The sequence below is a fragment of the Amblyraja radiata genome, chromosome 28 (assembly GCF_010909765.2).
Source record: "Amblyraja radiata isolate CabotCenter1 chromosome 28, sAmbRad1.1.pri, whole genome shotgun sequence".
Taxonomy (NCBI): Eukaryota; Metazoa; Chordata; class Chondrichthyes; order Rajiformes; family Rajidae; genus Amblyraja; species Amblyraja radiata.
The window spans coordinates 23988827-24002604 of NC_045983.1; the positions used below are offsets into that span (position 1 = coordinate 23988827).

Sequence of the window (13778 nt, forward strand, 5' to 3'; positions counted from 1 at the left end):
CGATGGGCCGCTACCAAAGATCATAGAGGAGCTCCTCTATGATCTTTGGCCGCTACAGCGACAAGTGGCAGTTCGCCCACAGCCCGAGCTGCGCCCCCTCATCCGCCACCCCAAGAACAAGACGTACCTTGCACACCATCAGCTTCTGCCCCTACGTGTTCCCCTGGAGTTGGAGCGGGGCTGGGCTGGAGTTGCTGCTGGCTGTGGGTCTCTGGGATCTCCGTGCTTGCAGTGGGCCTGGGGGTCGGTGGGCGGCGGTGGGAGCTGTGGACCTACGGACCTACCTCCGTGGAGCTAGCCAGCTTCGGAGCGTGGAGCGTTGCGGGGGCGAGCTGCTGCGACCCGACTCCGGTGGATGGTGACACCGGGAGCTCGCGGGTCTCCGGTGGGAGACTGCTTTGCGGGGCACCGGCAGCGGCGACTTCTCCCGCCCGAATTACGGGGTTGAGAGCAAACATCATAGAGGTTGAGAGTGACCTGGAGGGGGGCCTTACAACGCCCGGCGCGGCTGTAAATTGCCGCGGACTTGCTAGCGCCCGCCGGGGGCTCCAACATCAAGACCGGGGCAGGGCCCTACATCTCCCGGCGTGGCTTTGAGTGGCCGCTCCCCGGTGGGCCCCTACGACGCCCCGAGCTGCGCCCCGTCATCCGCAACCCAGGTTCCTCTGTAGTTGGAGTGGGGCTGGGCTGGGTTGCTGTTGGCTGTGGGTCTCTGGGATCTCCGTGCTTGCGGTGGGCCTGGTGGTCGGTGTCCAATTGGTCCTGGCACGGTCCTGCTGCAATCGCCGACGTGAAGACAGTGCAAAGCCCCCGCGCCGGTGCAATGGGCGGGGAGCTGGAGAGGGGAGGGAAGGGGTCACACACATGGCCGGGAAGCAGAGGAGTGTAGGTGGGGTGATACTGAAGCGAGCGACAATCTGCTGCTGCCTGCCCTGCTGAGTTAAAAAGTTCCCACGCAAGACTCACGAAACACTGTATATCGTGAGTCTACCGTGGGAACTTTTTAATTCAGCGGGCAGGCAGCAGCATATTGTCAATTATTAACCCTCCCGCGCAATATACCCTCATCTTCTCTTTTATGAATGGGGATTTAGTTCCCCTTTCTTCGAGGACCGACCGGAGGTTCCGCTGTCACCTCTGCGGGCCGCCCTCGGTGAACGTTTTCAAGGACCTTTCTTCAAGGACCGAAAAAATGGCCGCTATTCGGAGGTTTTCGTTATTTGGATCTTCGGATAAAAGGTTGTGCACCTGTATAACTCTGCGGGTCAGGCAGCATCTCTGGAGAAAATGGATAGGTGGCGTTTTGGGCCGGGACACGTCTCACGACTAAGTGTTGAGAAGCGGCAGACTGACTGTCGGTACCCGACATCCACATTGGATCCGAACTGGGAGCTGTGCAACCCGAATTCATACTGAATTTGAAAATATTTTCACAATTTTACATTTCCTCTGTGCTTTCATACTTCTAACAACTATTCATGGACAAAGTGTTTTCATTTCAGTAAATCAGATCATTAGCCCGAAATGTTAATTGTTTCTTTCTCCATAGATGAGTGACCTGGTGAATATGTCCGACATTCCTCTGTTTATCTGCAAGATTTATAACATCAGCAATATTGTGCTTTTTTATCCTAACATTGATATGCTTCCAATTAAAAAGCTAATTTTCTAGTGACAAATAATTTAAGATTTTATGCCCCTTGCCCTGACATTTAATCTGTGCCAGTTTATCTGATTAATGCAAATGTTCTTAGTTAGAATGTGTCCTTCGCTCTTTTGCTCAGTGATAGAATTCAAACTAGTTTCAATTAGTAGTCTGCGAAAACTGATCATGTTCAAGAGTTGGACAAATAATATAAACAAAGACTTAAAATACGTGCTTCTTTGTGCGAGGAAATCAACCGAATGAAAGTACTGTAGTCTAGTTATAACTGGTAGAATAATGATCTGCTCCATCTGCTAACCCTGTTACAATAAAGAACATCCTCCACAAGTACCTCCCACTTTCAACTTTCAGACAATAGAACTCAATGATAAGAAGTTTAGAAAAAAAAACATGTTTTTAGGATTTGTAATATATTGAATAAAGGATGGATATAGGCAGATTCAGCTTAGGCCTTCAATAGGAATTTGGATAAAAACTGAAAGAAAGATTTGCTGGATTACAAGAAAAACCTAGACGATCATCTTAACAATTCTTCAAAAAGACAGGCAAGACATTAATGGACATGGGCCTTCCCTGCATTTTTTTACATTTCACTGCATGTTTTGCATCTTTTTTTCATGTTATTATGCAGAATTGAAATGGATCAGTGCACATAGTGTGTGTTGTCACTACAGGCAATAGGAATATCAAATCATAAGCAAATACCTGTCCAGTGATTTCCCAGCTCGATCCTCTGCTGCTCTACCACGGGAAAGGCAGAGGTCAGCACTGTCAATGGGTGTGCATGGAGATGAAATGGGCAGATAAACAGCTGTCCACAAGTGAAGTGCCCGAACATGATATACTGGATGTAAAACCTGTCATGAAAGAATAATAACACACTTTGCATTACTATTAAATTATATTATCCTTCATCATACACAATTACCATAGCATAACAACTGACATAAAAACAACCAACCATCAACATTTAAAAATAATTGGAGATTTGATTAATGGTCTGTTTTCTGTTGAGATAACGCTACAAGAATGTGTATTTGGCATGGCCGCATTCAATGCCGCTCACCGTTTCCGTGCTGGGGATATACAGGTAGTTCTGGAAGTTTTTGTTGCCAGTTCGCAGTAAGGACCACACTGAGCATGTACGCTTATAGATGTTACGTGCCTCTCGCTCTCTGCTGTTGTTACAGAGGAATGTTCCATACAGACATGAATAGGTATGTTGAACCAGCTTCACCTTTGGAAAGTAAGAGAGTGCATTCAGACACAACATACCATTAATTGCCTCCAATTTCATAGAAATAACTAATTTACATTTAGGGTACACAAAAATGCTGGAGAAACTCAGCGGGTGCAGCAGCATCTATGGAGCGAAGGGGATAGGCAACGTTTCTGTCCGAAACGGTGCCTATCTCCTTCGCTCCATAGGTGCTGCTGCACCCGCTGAGTTTCTCCAGCATTTTTGTGTACCTTCGATTTTCCAGCACCTGCAGTTCCTTCTTAAACACATTAGTTTACATTAAAACTGAGAAACACATTTAAAGGGTCGAGAACCAAGAACAGAATATCACCAAGGCTAAAAGAGTATAAGAATGTAACAACAAATTGCCATTATTGGGACAGAAGATTGTAAAGGGCCTGTCCCACTTACGGGACCTTTACAGGCGACTGCCGGCATCCGTGATAGGTCGCCGAACAGCTGCAGGCAAGGCTGCCACACTTGATGGCGCCACCACTCAGACATACTAGTGAAGGGGGGGGGGGGGGGGGGGGGGGGGGGAAGAGAGAGAAGAGAGACTATACTGGAACTCATATTGGGAAATGAAGTTTGGCAAATGACTGAAGTGTCAGTGGGAGAGCATATTGGGCCCATTAACCATAATTCTATTAATTTTTAAAACAATTAGAGAGAAAGATAGCTCTGGTTCACCAGTTAAAGTGCTAAATTGGGGCAATGTAACTTAGACAGTCCTTACAATGGTCAATTGGGAGAGGTTGGTTGCTTGAATCTGGCAAGTGGGAGGCTTTAATGAAGCGAGATAGAGAGTTTAGGGATAGTATATACCTGTCTGTGTGATAAGTGCAGCTCTCAGGGTTAGCAAACCCTGGTTGCTTGGGCGTATTGGGAATCTAATCAAGAAAAAGAAAGGCGAATGACAGGTATAGGCAGCTGAAATGAAGCAAATCCTTGAAGGAGTAAATGACATTCAATAGGAAATTGGTTCGATAAGATGGAAATGATCACATGGGATCCAAGGTGAGCTCGCAAACGGATGCAAATTTGGCTTGGCAGAAGGAGTCAGAGAGATGGTTGTTTTTCAGATTGGAGGCCTGTGACTAGTGATGTCCCTCAAGATTCAGGGCTGGATCCACTGTGGTTGGAAACTAAATATTCCAGGATTTCGTTGCTTCAGGTGTGATAGAATTGGAGGGGCAAGAGGTGGAGGTGTTGCATTACTAGTCAGGGAAGATATTACAGCAGTGCTTTGGCAGGATAGATTGGAGGGCTCATCTAGGGAGGCTATTTGGGTGGAACTGAGAAGTGGGAAAGGGGTAGCAACATTTATAGGGGTGTATTATAGACCGCCAAATGGGGATCGAGAATTGGAAGAGCAAATATGTAAGGAGATAGCAGATATTAGTAGTAAGCACAAAGTAGTGATTGTGGGAGATTTCAACTTTCCACACATAGACTGGGAAACACATTCGGTAAATGGGCTGGATGGTTTGGAGTTTGTAAAATGTGTGCAGGATAGTTTTTTGCAGCAATACATAATAATAATAAATTTTATTTAATGGGCGCCTTTCAGACATCTCAAGGACACCTTACATAGTAATCGGAATAAAAACATATAATCGGAATAGAACAGGTAAAAAATACATCACAGAGACACAAATTAAAAACAGAATTCAATCCAAAAACAGAAAATCAAAAACACAGTGTGATACATAGAGGTACCTACTAGAGGAGGGGCAGTGTTGGACCTCCTGTTAGGAAATGAGACGGGACAGGTGGCGGAGGTATGCGTTGGGGAGCACTTCGGGTCCAGTGATCACAATACCATTAGTTTCAATATAATTATGGAGAGGGTCAGAACTGGACCTAGGGTTGAGATTTTTGATTGGAGAAAGGCTAACTTTGATGAGATGCGAAATGATTTAAAAGGAGTGACCTGGGACATTTTGTTTTATGGGAAGGATGTAGAAGAGAAATGGAGGACATTTAAGCGGGAAATTTTAAAAGTACAGAATCTTCATGTTCCTGTTCGGTTGAAAGGAAACAGTAAAAAGTGGCAAGAGCCCTGGTTCTCAAGGGAAATTGGACATCTTGTTCGGAAAAAGAGGGAGATCTACAATAATTATAGGCAGCATGAAGTAAATGAGGTGCTTGGGGAGTATAAGGAATGTAAAAAGAATCTTAAGAAAGAAATTAGAAAAGCTAAAAGAAGACATGAGGTTGCTTTGGCAAGTAAGGTGAAAGTAAATCCAAAGGGTTTCTACAGCTATATTAATAGCAAAAGGATAACGAGGGATAAAATTGGTCCATTGGAGAGACAGAGTGGACAGCTATCTGCAGAGCCAAAAGAGATGGGGGAGATATTGAACAATTTCTTTTCGTCGGTATTCACCAAGGAGAAGGATATTGAATTGTGTGAGGTAATGGAAACTAGTAGAGTAGATATGGATGCTATGAGTTTCAAAGTAAAAGAAGTACTGACACTTTTGAAAAATATAAAAGTGGATAAGTCTCCAGGTCCTGACAGGATATTCCCTAGGACATTGAGGGAAGTTAGTGTAGAAATAGCAGGGGCTATGACAGAAATATTTCAAATGTCATTAGAAACGGGAATAGTCCCCGAGGATTGGCGTACTGCGCATGTTGTTCCATTGTTTAAAAAGGGTTCTAAGAGTAAACCTAGCAATTGTAGGCCTGTTAGTTTGACTTTAGTGGTGGGCAAATTAATGGAAAAGATACTTAGAGATAATATATATAAGCATCTGGATAAACAGGGTCTGATTAGGAACAGTCGGCATGGATTTGTGCCTGGAAGGTCATGTTTGACTAATCTTCTTGAATTTTTTGCAGAGGTTACTAGGGAAATTGATGAGGGTAAAGCAGTGGATGTTGTCTATATGGACTTTAGTAAAGCCTTTGACAAGGTTCAAGGTTGGTTAAGAAGGTTCAACTGTTGGGTATAAATGTGGAGATGGATTCAACAGTGGCTGAATGGGAGAAGCCAGAGGGTAATGGTGGATGGTTGTTTGTCGGGTTGGAGGCAGGTGACTAGTGGGGTGCCTCAGGGATCGGTGTTGGGTCCTTTGTTGTTTGTCATGTACATCAATGATCTGGATGAAGGTGTGATAAATTGGATTAGTAAGTATGCAGATGATACCAAGATAGGGGGTGTTGTGGATAATGAAGAGGATTTCCAAAGTCTAGAGTGATTTAGGCCATTTGGAAGAATGGGCTGAAAGATGGCAGATGGAGTTTAATGCTGATAAATGTGAGGTGCTACACCTTGGCAGGACAAATCAAAATAGGACGTACATGGTAAATGGTAGGGAATTGAAGAATACAGTTGAACAGAGGGATCTGGGAATAACCGTGCATAGTTCCTTGAAGGTGGAATCTCATATAGATAGGGTGGTAAAGAAAGCTTTTGGTATGCTAGCCTTTATAAATCAGAGTATTGAGTATAGAAGCTGGGATGTAATGTTAAAATTGTACAAGGCATTGGTGAGACCAAATCTGGAGTATGGTGTACAATTTTGGTCGCCCAATTATAGGAAGGATGTCAACAAAATAGAGAGAGTACAGAGGAGATTTACTAGAATGTTGCCTGGGTTTCAACAACTAAGTTACAGAGAAAGGTTGAATAAGTTAGGTCTTTATTCTCTGTAGGTTAAGGGGGGACTTGATAGAGGTCTTTAAAATGATGAGAGGGATAGACAGAGTTGATGTGGATCAAGCTTTTCCCTTTGAGAATAGGGAAGATTCAAACAAGAGGACATGACTTCAGAATTAAGAGACAGAAGTTTAGGGGTAACATGAGGGGGAACTTCTTTACTCAGAGAGTGGTAGCGGTGTGGAATGAGCTTCCAGTGGAAGTGGCGGAGGCAGGTTCGTTGGTATCATTTAAAAATAAATTGGATAGGCATATGGATGAGAAGGGAATGGAGGGTTATGGTATGAGTGCAGGCAGGTGGGACTAAAGGAAAAAAGTTGTTCGGCACGGACTTGTAGGGCCGAGATGGCCTGTTTCTGTGCTGTAATTGTTATATGGTTATATGGTTCATTATCTATATTAATCATTTGGAAGACGGTGTTGGTAACATGGTTAGCAAGTTTGTGGATGACACCAAAATCGTTTGTAGAGCGAACAATGAAGAGTGTTATCCAAGATTAAAACAGGATTTAGATCAATAGGTCAAGTGGGCCAAAGAATGGCAGATGGAATTAAATTGGATAATAATGGATGTTGCAATTTGGTAATTTAAACCAGGTCAGGACTTGCAGAATAAATGGTAGTTTTGTTGAACAGAGAGAACTGGAGATAGACTTAAAGTTCCCTGAAAATGGAGATATTGGTAAACAAGGTAGTGAAGCTTGCTTGTCGTTATCAGTCAAGACACTGAGTAAAGGAGGTGGGACATCATGTTACAACTGTATAAGTCGTTCTGAGACCGCACTTGGAGCATTGTGTGCAGCCCTGGTAACCCAGCTATAGGATGACTGTCATTTAGTTGGAAAGGGTACAGCAAAGGAAGTACAAGGATGTTACTGGACAGGTGGGCTTGAATTATATTGCGGATGGATACCCTGGGACATATTTCCCCTGGAGAGCAGCAAGCTGAGGGCTAACCTTAGGAGGTATGTAAAATTATGAGGGACACAGAGAAGGTGCATGGTCATAGTCTTTCTTCCCAGGATAGAAGAGTCTAAATCTTTCCATTTTGCATATTAAACCCATGCCATCAAGTTTTAAAGGACCTGAGGGTCATTATTTTCCTCAGAGGGTAGCAGGTATATGAAATAAACTGTCAGAGAAAGCTGTAGAGGTAGGGATATTGACTTTATGATATTGTAACATAGTAGATATAAGAGAAAGTCTAAAGAGACCACGGCAAAATCAGAGTCACGAAAGATTGCAGTGGCATTAGAGATGAGCGTGACATGAAGAAAAAAATGACTGCCAATCAGACAAATCTTTCTTCCCAGGAACAAAAAATGGCTTCAGGAAGCCTCAGTTTCAGGAGTACCATAATTATCTTGGAACTCAACTTTCTAGACAATGAAAGAAGAAGATGATCCAAAAAACATATGGCTATTTTTTTTGTACAACCAATTCCTGTCAATTAGACAGCTAATACCAACTATACACAAGGCACTTAATCACTTTATCTGGAAGTTAAGATATTGAGAACCCTTACTAGGAATGCATCGCTGAACTCAAAGAGACATGGAAACTGCTTCAAAAGCTGATGAACACAGTCCAACCATTGCAGAAATACTGGACACTGCTCACTCAGGTCATCCTGATTTTCAGAATGACCACAACGATCACCAAACTTGTGACCAAAATCCAGCCACTCAGTTTCCACCAGAACCTGGAATCCCTGTTAAAAAAACAATAATGAATGCTCTATAATGACAACAGTTGACGGCTGAATTACAACAGAATTAAAAGTCAATATTCCGCAAAATCACAAAATCAGAACCAATTTAATCTCATTAGCATCCAAAGAGTTCACATCACTATTTATGGTGTTGATTGAAGTTATTTTCCATGGAGATCTTCCAACGAAAAATAAACTTGTCTTTTAAATTACAGGGCTGGTGAATTAGAGATCAGCAAAATGTTTTGTTCCACTACTTAGAATTAGAAGAATTACCTTTATTGTCATGAATAAATGCATTAAAAAAAAATTGAAAGCACCGCAGATTTGATCACTGAGGAAGCTGCTCCCAATGTACAAGATAAAATATTTTATATTATATTAAATAGTCAAGATTTGTAACCTAGAATTCTAACCAAGGCATCTAAAATTACAGAGGTTTTTAGCTTTCAGGCATTTCATGCTGATAGAGCCCAGAATTCTTAATTGATTTGGACAAGTTGGGACAAAGGACCTGCTTCCATGTTGTAGTGTTTTCCTGATCACTTACGTTAGGCAACTTGGTTAATTTCACACTTTACCTTTGCTATGTTAGATTTACTGTTTTCTAATCCATTTGTAATGTCGAAATCCAGAGAAATCTAGTCATTCACCTACTTCATTTAATACTTCTGCAGCAACATTTAAAAAAAAATCCTGGTATGTAGGCTATGAAGTCCAGAGGATATGTTACCTTTTAGCTGTTACCTTTTAGTTGGATCAGCTCACCTCATCTTTAAAGTATTAATTATTTTAAGTTATCAGGCCAGGGGTCGGCAATCTTTTCTGCCAAGGGGCCAGGACATATGTCTGTGAGCAGATGGCAGGCCACATCTATCACGTGTACACATGGATCCTGCCCCGGATGGCAAGCATCAAATCATGTGTTCACATAGATCCCGCCCCTTCGAAGAAGCCACCCGCAGCTCAAATATCATACTCACTCGTCCCCAGCCTACTGACAACCCTGATCCCGACAGTGAAGCCCAGACACAGAAGGTGCGCAGCCGTGCCTGCGGTTTTGTGCAGGATGCGATACAAATCACCTTCCAGGTACCGGAGGTAGAAAAAAAAAATGCTGGAGAAACCCACTCCAGGAATTTTTTCTGCCTTCGATTTTTCCAGCATCTGCAGTTCTTTCTTAAACATTCCAGGTACCGGAGATGACGGAAGTCTGTGGGCCGGATGACGGAGGAGAAAAAAAAGCCTGCGGGCCGGATTCGGCCCGGGGGCTGTAGGTTGCCGACCCCTGTACTAGGCCATTGTTTTCTTATTAAAGAGAATAAAACATTTTTCATTTTAACTACTACGTGGATGATCTGTTATAAACAATTATCTCAATTTACTGAATACTCGCATTCTGAAAATGGCCCCAAATATATTTAGCCCTCATTTGCATTCAAAAGTAGCATTGACAATCTCTCCAACACTGAACATTCTATCCAAATGACTCTGTCAATTATTGTAAAAATATGCAAGTTACCATAATTGGACAGTCGCAGGCAAATTAGTTGAATCATACCTCAATTGTCCTATAATAAGGATCCAAGAGAATCTTGGCCAATGCTACTATTTGTGGAGTGCGATCCCAGCCATCAGAGCAGTGCACAAGGACTGGTCTTCCTTCCCGATCCACCATATTTGCCACCAACACAGCTGCTTTCAGCATCACAGATAAATGTTGTAACCACTTGGTGTTCTCCATCGCTGAAAGCCAGCTGTCAAATAAATATAGGGAACACAAACCATTGATCATGGGCAAAAGTATGAGAGTAAATATTACACGTTAATGAAGCATTTATGTTCACTCCATCCAAGCCACAGAAGTTGGCATGGCTACTTTAATCTATGAAAAAAAAGTTATTAATTGTAAAAGCAAAGCAGTATAAACTAGAACACCTATTGAAAACACAAAGGATGAGTCTTTTTATTATCTGGAATTGTTTATTCTCTACGTTGCAAATGATAGGTGCATTACTGATGAACAGATGCACAGTCCACAAATACACTTTCCTGAGGTGCAGCTCGTTGCCACAAAATTACTGACTTTGTATCTCTTTAGGGCCTTAGGGCGATTGCGTGTCACTGCCTATGTCACCACGCACCATGCGCGCATCACATGCGCGTCACTGCCTATGTCACCATGCACCATGCGCACGTAATGCACGCCATGTGCGCATCACGATGCACGCGTCGTGACGCGTAAATGATGTCGAGCAAATGACGCCCAGGTGGGACAGGCCCTTTTCTAGTTGCCATTTCATTCTTCTCAAGTATCATCGTTCATGTTTCCAATGCTCAGCTTCTAAAAAAATCTATTACCCGCGTTATTGCAGTCTCTTATCTCTTTCCTCTATCTTTTCCTATATTTTTACCCACCTCTCCCACAGTTGAGTTGAATCATTTCAAACATTATTTTCTCTTTCTACATTACCTGAGGGTACAAATAACAGTTGCAAATCACATTTTCTGTGACTGAACTGGATATCATCATCTCTGGTCAACCTACACAGTCTTTGACAGTAGCTGAGGAGTGATGAATAAGGGCAGTGTTTTAAAGGGCCTGTCCCACTTGGCTGTCATTTGCGCGTCATAAATGACACGCACGTGATGCGCGCATGATGTGCTTTACGCGTGCATGGTGCACGATGACATAGGCAGTGACGCGCGGCATCCCAGGATTTTGTGAGGTAAAAATCTTCACACGCCATCTGCGTGACGCGCAAATGATGGCCAAGTGGGACAGGTCTTTAAAACACTCTCCTTATTCATCACCCCTCAACTACTGCTCAATCCCATGTACTTGCAACTTTCTGGTCACAGCCAGTGCATCTCCAACAATGGCTTCCCAATGCGTTCTGTGTTATTAACTCAAGAATACCCCAGATTTATTCTTGAACTCTTGCCCTGGCAACCTTACTTGCAGTTTTGAAGTCAGATTATACACATATGCACCCGTTTGCTCTCCACCACGAGAACTGATCCCTCCATCGCTTCAAAATTAATTGACTATTTATTCAGCAGATGTTTCTGATGAGTCTCCAGTTCCCCTTATTGAACATTAAGACTAATTACATCAAACTATATCCTATTCAAGCTGAACTGCCTGACCTCCATATTACACCACCATAACTCAGATTATCCCCTGCTGAAATCCTCATCCAAACATTAACTGCAATGTAACCTTGCCAATACCCTACTGCCCAGTCTTATCGTATTTCCTCCATAAACATTTATTAATCGAACATTCTCCTCTTTCAAGTGTCATTTACTCAGCACCGTGCCCTTGTTTACCTGTTTTGACTCCTAATACATTTAATCTGGACAATTAGAATTCTTAGCAAGGTATTTAAATTACTTCATAGCCCAACCCTTTCATTGCTCAGTAATCCACTCTTATCAAGCATAATCATGGCCGCATTTGGAACAACCCATTCCACTTATCACCTGTGAAATGTCTAGTTTGGCAGTCATGCCTTAAACTGGAATTTCTTCCTTAACGTAATATTCTTCTTTTTAAGAGCTATGCAAAATCAATCTCTTAGAACAATCTTTTAATCCTTCTCACAGCTTTAATTTTACTGCTTTTATCCTGAAAGTGATGCCATATCAGCATAAACCAACAAGTGCGCATGGCTTTTACAATTAAAGTGCCTGTGTTCTTGTACATACACACATTAAAAGGTTTGCGCTCTGTGGGCGATAAACAGTAAAACATCGCGGAATTTTAATTAACTACAGAGCAGTTTTCCAATTTAAGATTAAAAAACACTCACTTTCCAGGGTCTGGCATTTGACTGCATACAGCTCGGAGTGAGTGGAAACTATTCCTGATTGAATGAATATTTGCCATTCCCATGAACATCACTTCACAGTTTGGATAATATTCTGCAATAAGAAAAAAGGATCAGCAAATCTGGATGGAAATGAAAAGTGTACCTAGTATCAGTTTCTATAAGCCATCTGATGTTTCTTTCTCTTTCATTTTCTGTACTGTTGGTTATTATTAAGTTGCAATATGTTGGTAAATACATTCCATATCAAGGCTATTCCATTGTGGGAATAAAACACGTTTTTTTGAAAAGACTCCCGAAAACATAAGTATTTGAAGGATTATTCCCATTTGTAGTCCCTTTAGAGTAAGCCACTTTTGAATAATTATAAAGACTGTTAAGTCATTTGACATGAAGATACCACAGGAATGGGAGTCTGAACCTTGACAATGTTCATTGTGATCTGACCATGTTTCCAGGATCCAAAACGTACACACAACTTATTATGTTTATATCTTTATCTCTCTGTAGAAGGGTGAACAGACTGACAGGGATATTCCTGCATGTGTAAAACATGCGTGCAGAAGCATTCTTCTCAAGTTATATTCTGACACCGAGTTCACTGGCCTATTACTTACTTACGACACAAGAGGTTATTGGGACCATTGGGTCTATGCCAGTCCCATTTTCCCTCTCCTTAATGCCCTGAAGCCCTGAAATCTATACTCGCAACTCCTTCAACTGCCTCTGGTTCTTTGCTGAGGGGCAATTTGTAACAGGAAATGAACCTACCAGCATTTCTTCAGTCAGAGGGTGGTGAATCTGTGAAATGTATTGCAACAGACGGCTGCGGAGGCCATGGATAGTTTTAAGACGGAGATTGACAGATTCCTGATTATTAAAGGTGTCAGGGGTAACGAGGAGATGACAGGAGAATGGAGTTGAGAGGAAAAGACAGATCAGCCGTGATTGAATAGTGGATGGGCCAAATAGCCTAATTCTGCTCCTATAACTTAGGAAACTACAAACTCACAGGGAGAACTTGCAAACTCCATACAGTTAGTACCCAAGGGCAGATCACACCTGGATCCCTAGAGTGGCAACTGCTTAACCACTGCACCACAGTATGGCTCTACAGTATTAACACTATTATGAATAAAGGCACAACAAAATATCCCAGTGCACTATCTACTCAGTGCTCTTTCAGCACCTCCTGCCCGAGGCAATGGATTTAAGTTACTTCGGTCTTTGGGTCAAATTCACCTCTCAGGCTTATATTCCATATAATAATACATACCTTCACACTCACAACCTCCACCCTTTGCACGGTTGGCTACAGCTGCAGTGTATGACCTTGCATCCAAAATAAGTAACTTCTGCGGTGTTCCTCCACTCTCTGCCACTGACCCTGTAATGGATGAATCTAGAACAAAAGGTAGGTACATTTTAATTTCCATACACTGAGACCAGCTTGATCATCTTCAACACATTAATAATAGGCTTTTCAATAGATATACTTGGCAATGAGAGGTCAGAGGTTCAGAAGGAGCTTATCATTCCTCCGATTTTTTAAGATCTTTAGATAGATATGTCTGACTATTTCAGGCACCATTCCTTTCCTGAAATGAAATGGTTGCAATGTACTTTGTCACCAGGATTTAACTCAAAATATGCATGGGCGG

At 42.3% G+C, this 13778-nt stretch overlaps 1 protein-coding gene across 11 annotated transcripts in view; it reads right to left on the minus strand.

The window, feature by feature from the left end:
- The window catches only part of mtmr4 (myotubularin related protein 4), a 94608-nt gene that overhangs the window by 13069 nt on the left and 67761 nt on the right, over positions 1–13778 (minus strand). For all 11 annotated transcript variants that reach the window (XM_033046104.1, XM_033046106.1, XM_033046108.1 and 8 more), the window contains 6 exons: positions 13394–13519; positions 12100–12211; positions 9846–10041; positions 8099–8284; positions 2733–2903; positions 2372–2523 (listed from right to left, as the gene is read on the minus strand). In XM_033046104.1, the coding sequence (XP_032901995.1) occupies positions 2372–2523; positions 2733–2903; positions 8099–8284; positions 9846–10041; positions 12100–12211; positions 13394–13519 (943 nt within the window). The remainder of the gene's footprint in view (positions 1–2371; positions 2524–2732; positions 2904–8098; positions 8285–9845; positions 10042–12099; positions 12212–13393; positions 13520–13778) is intronic.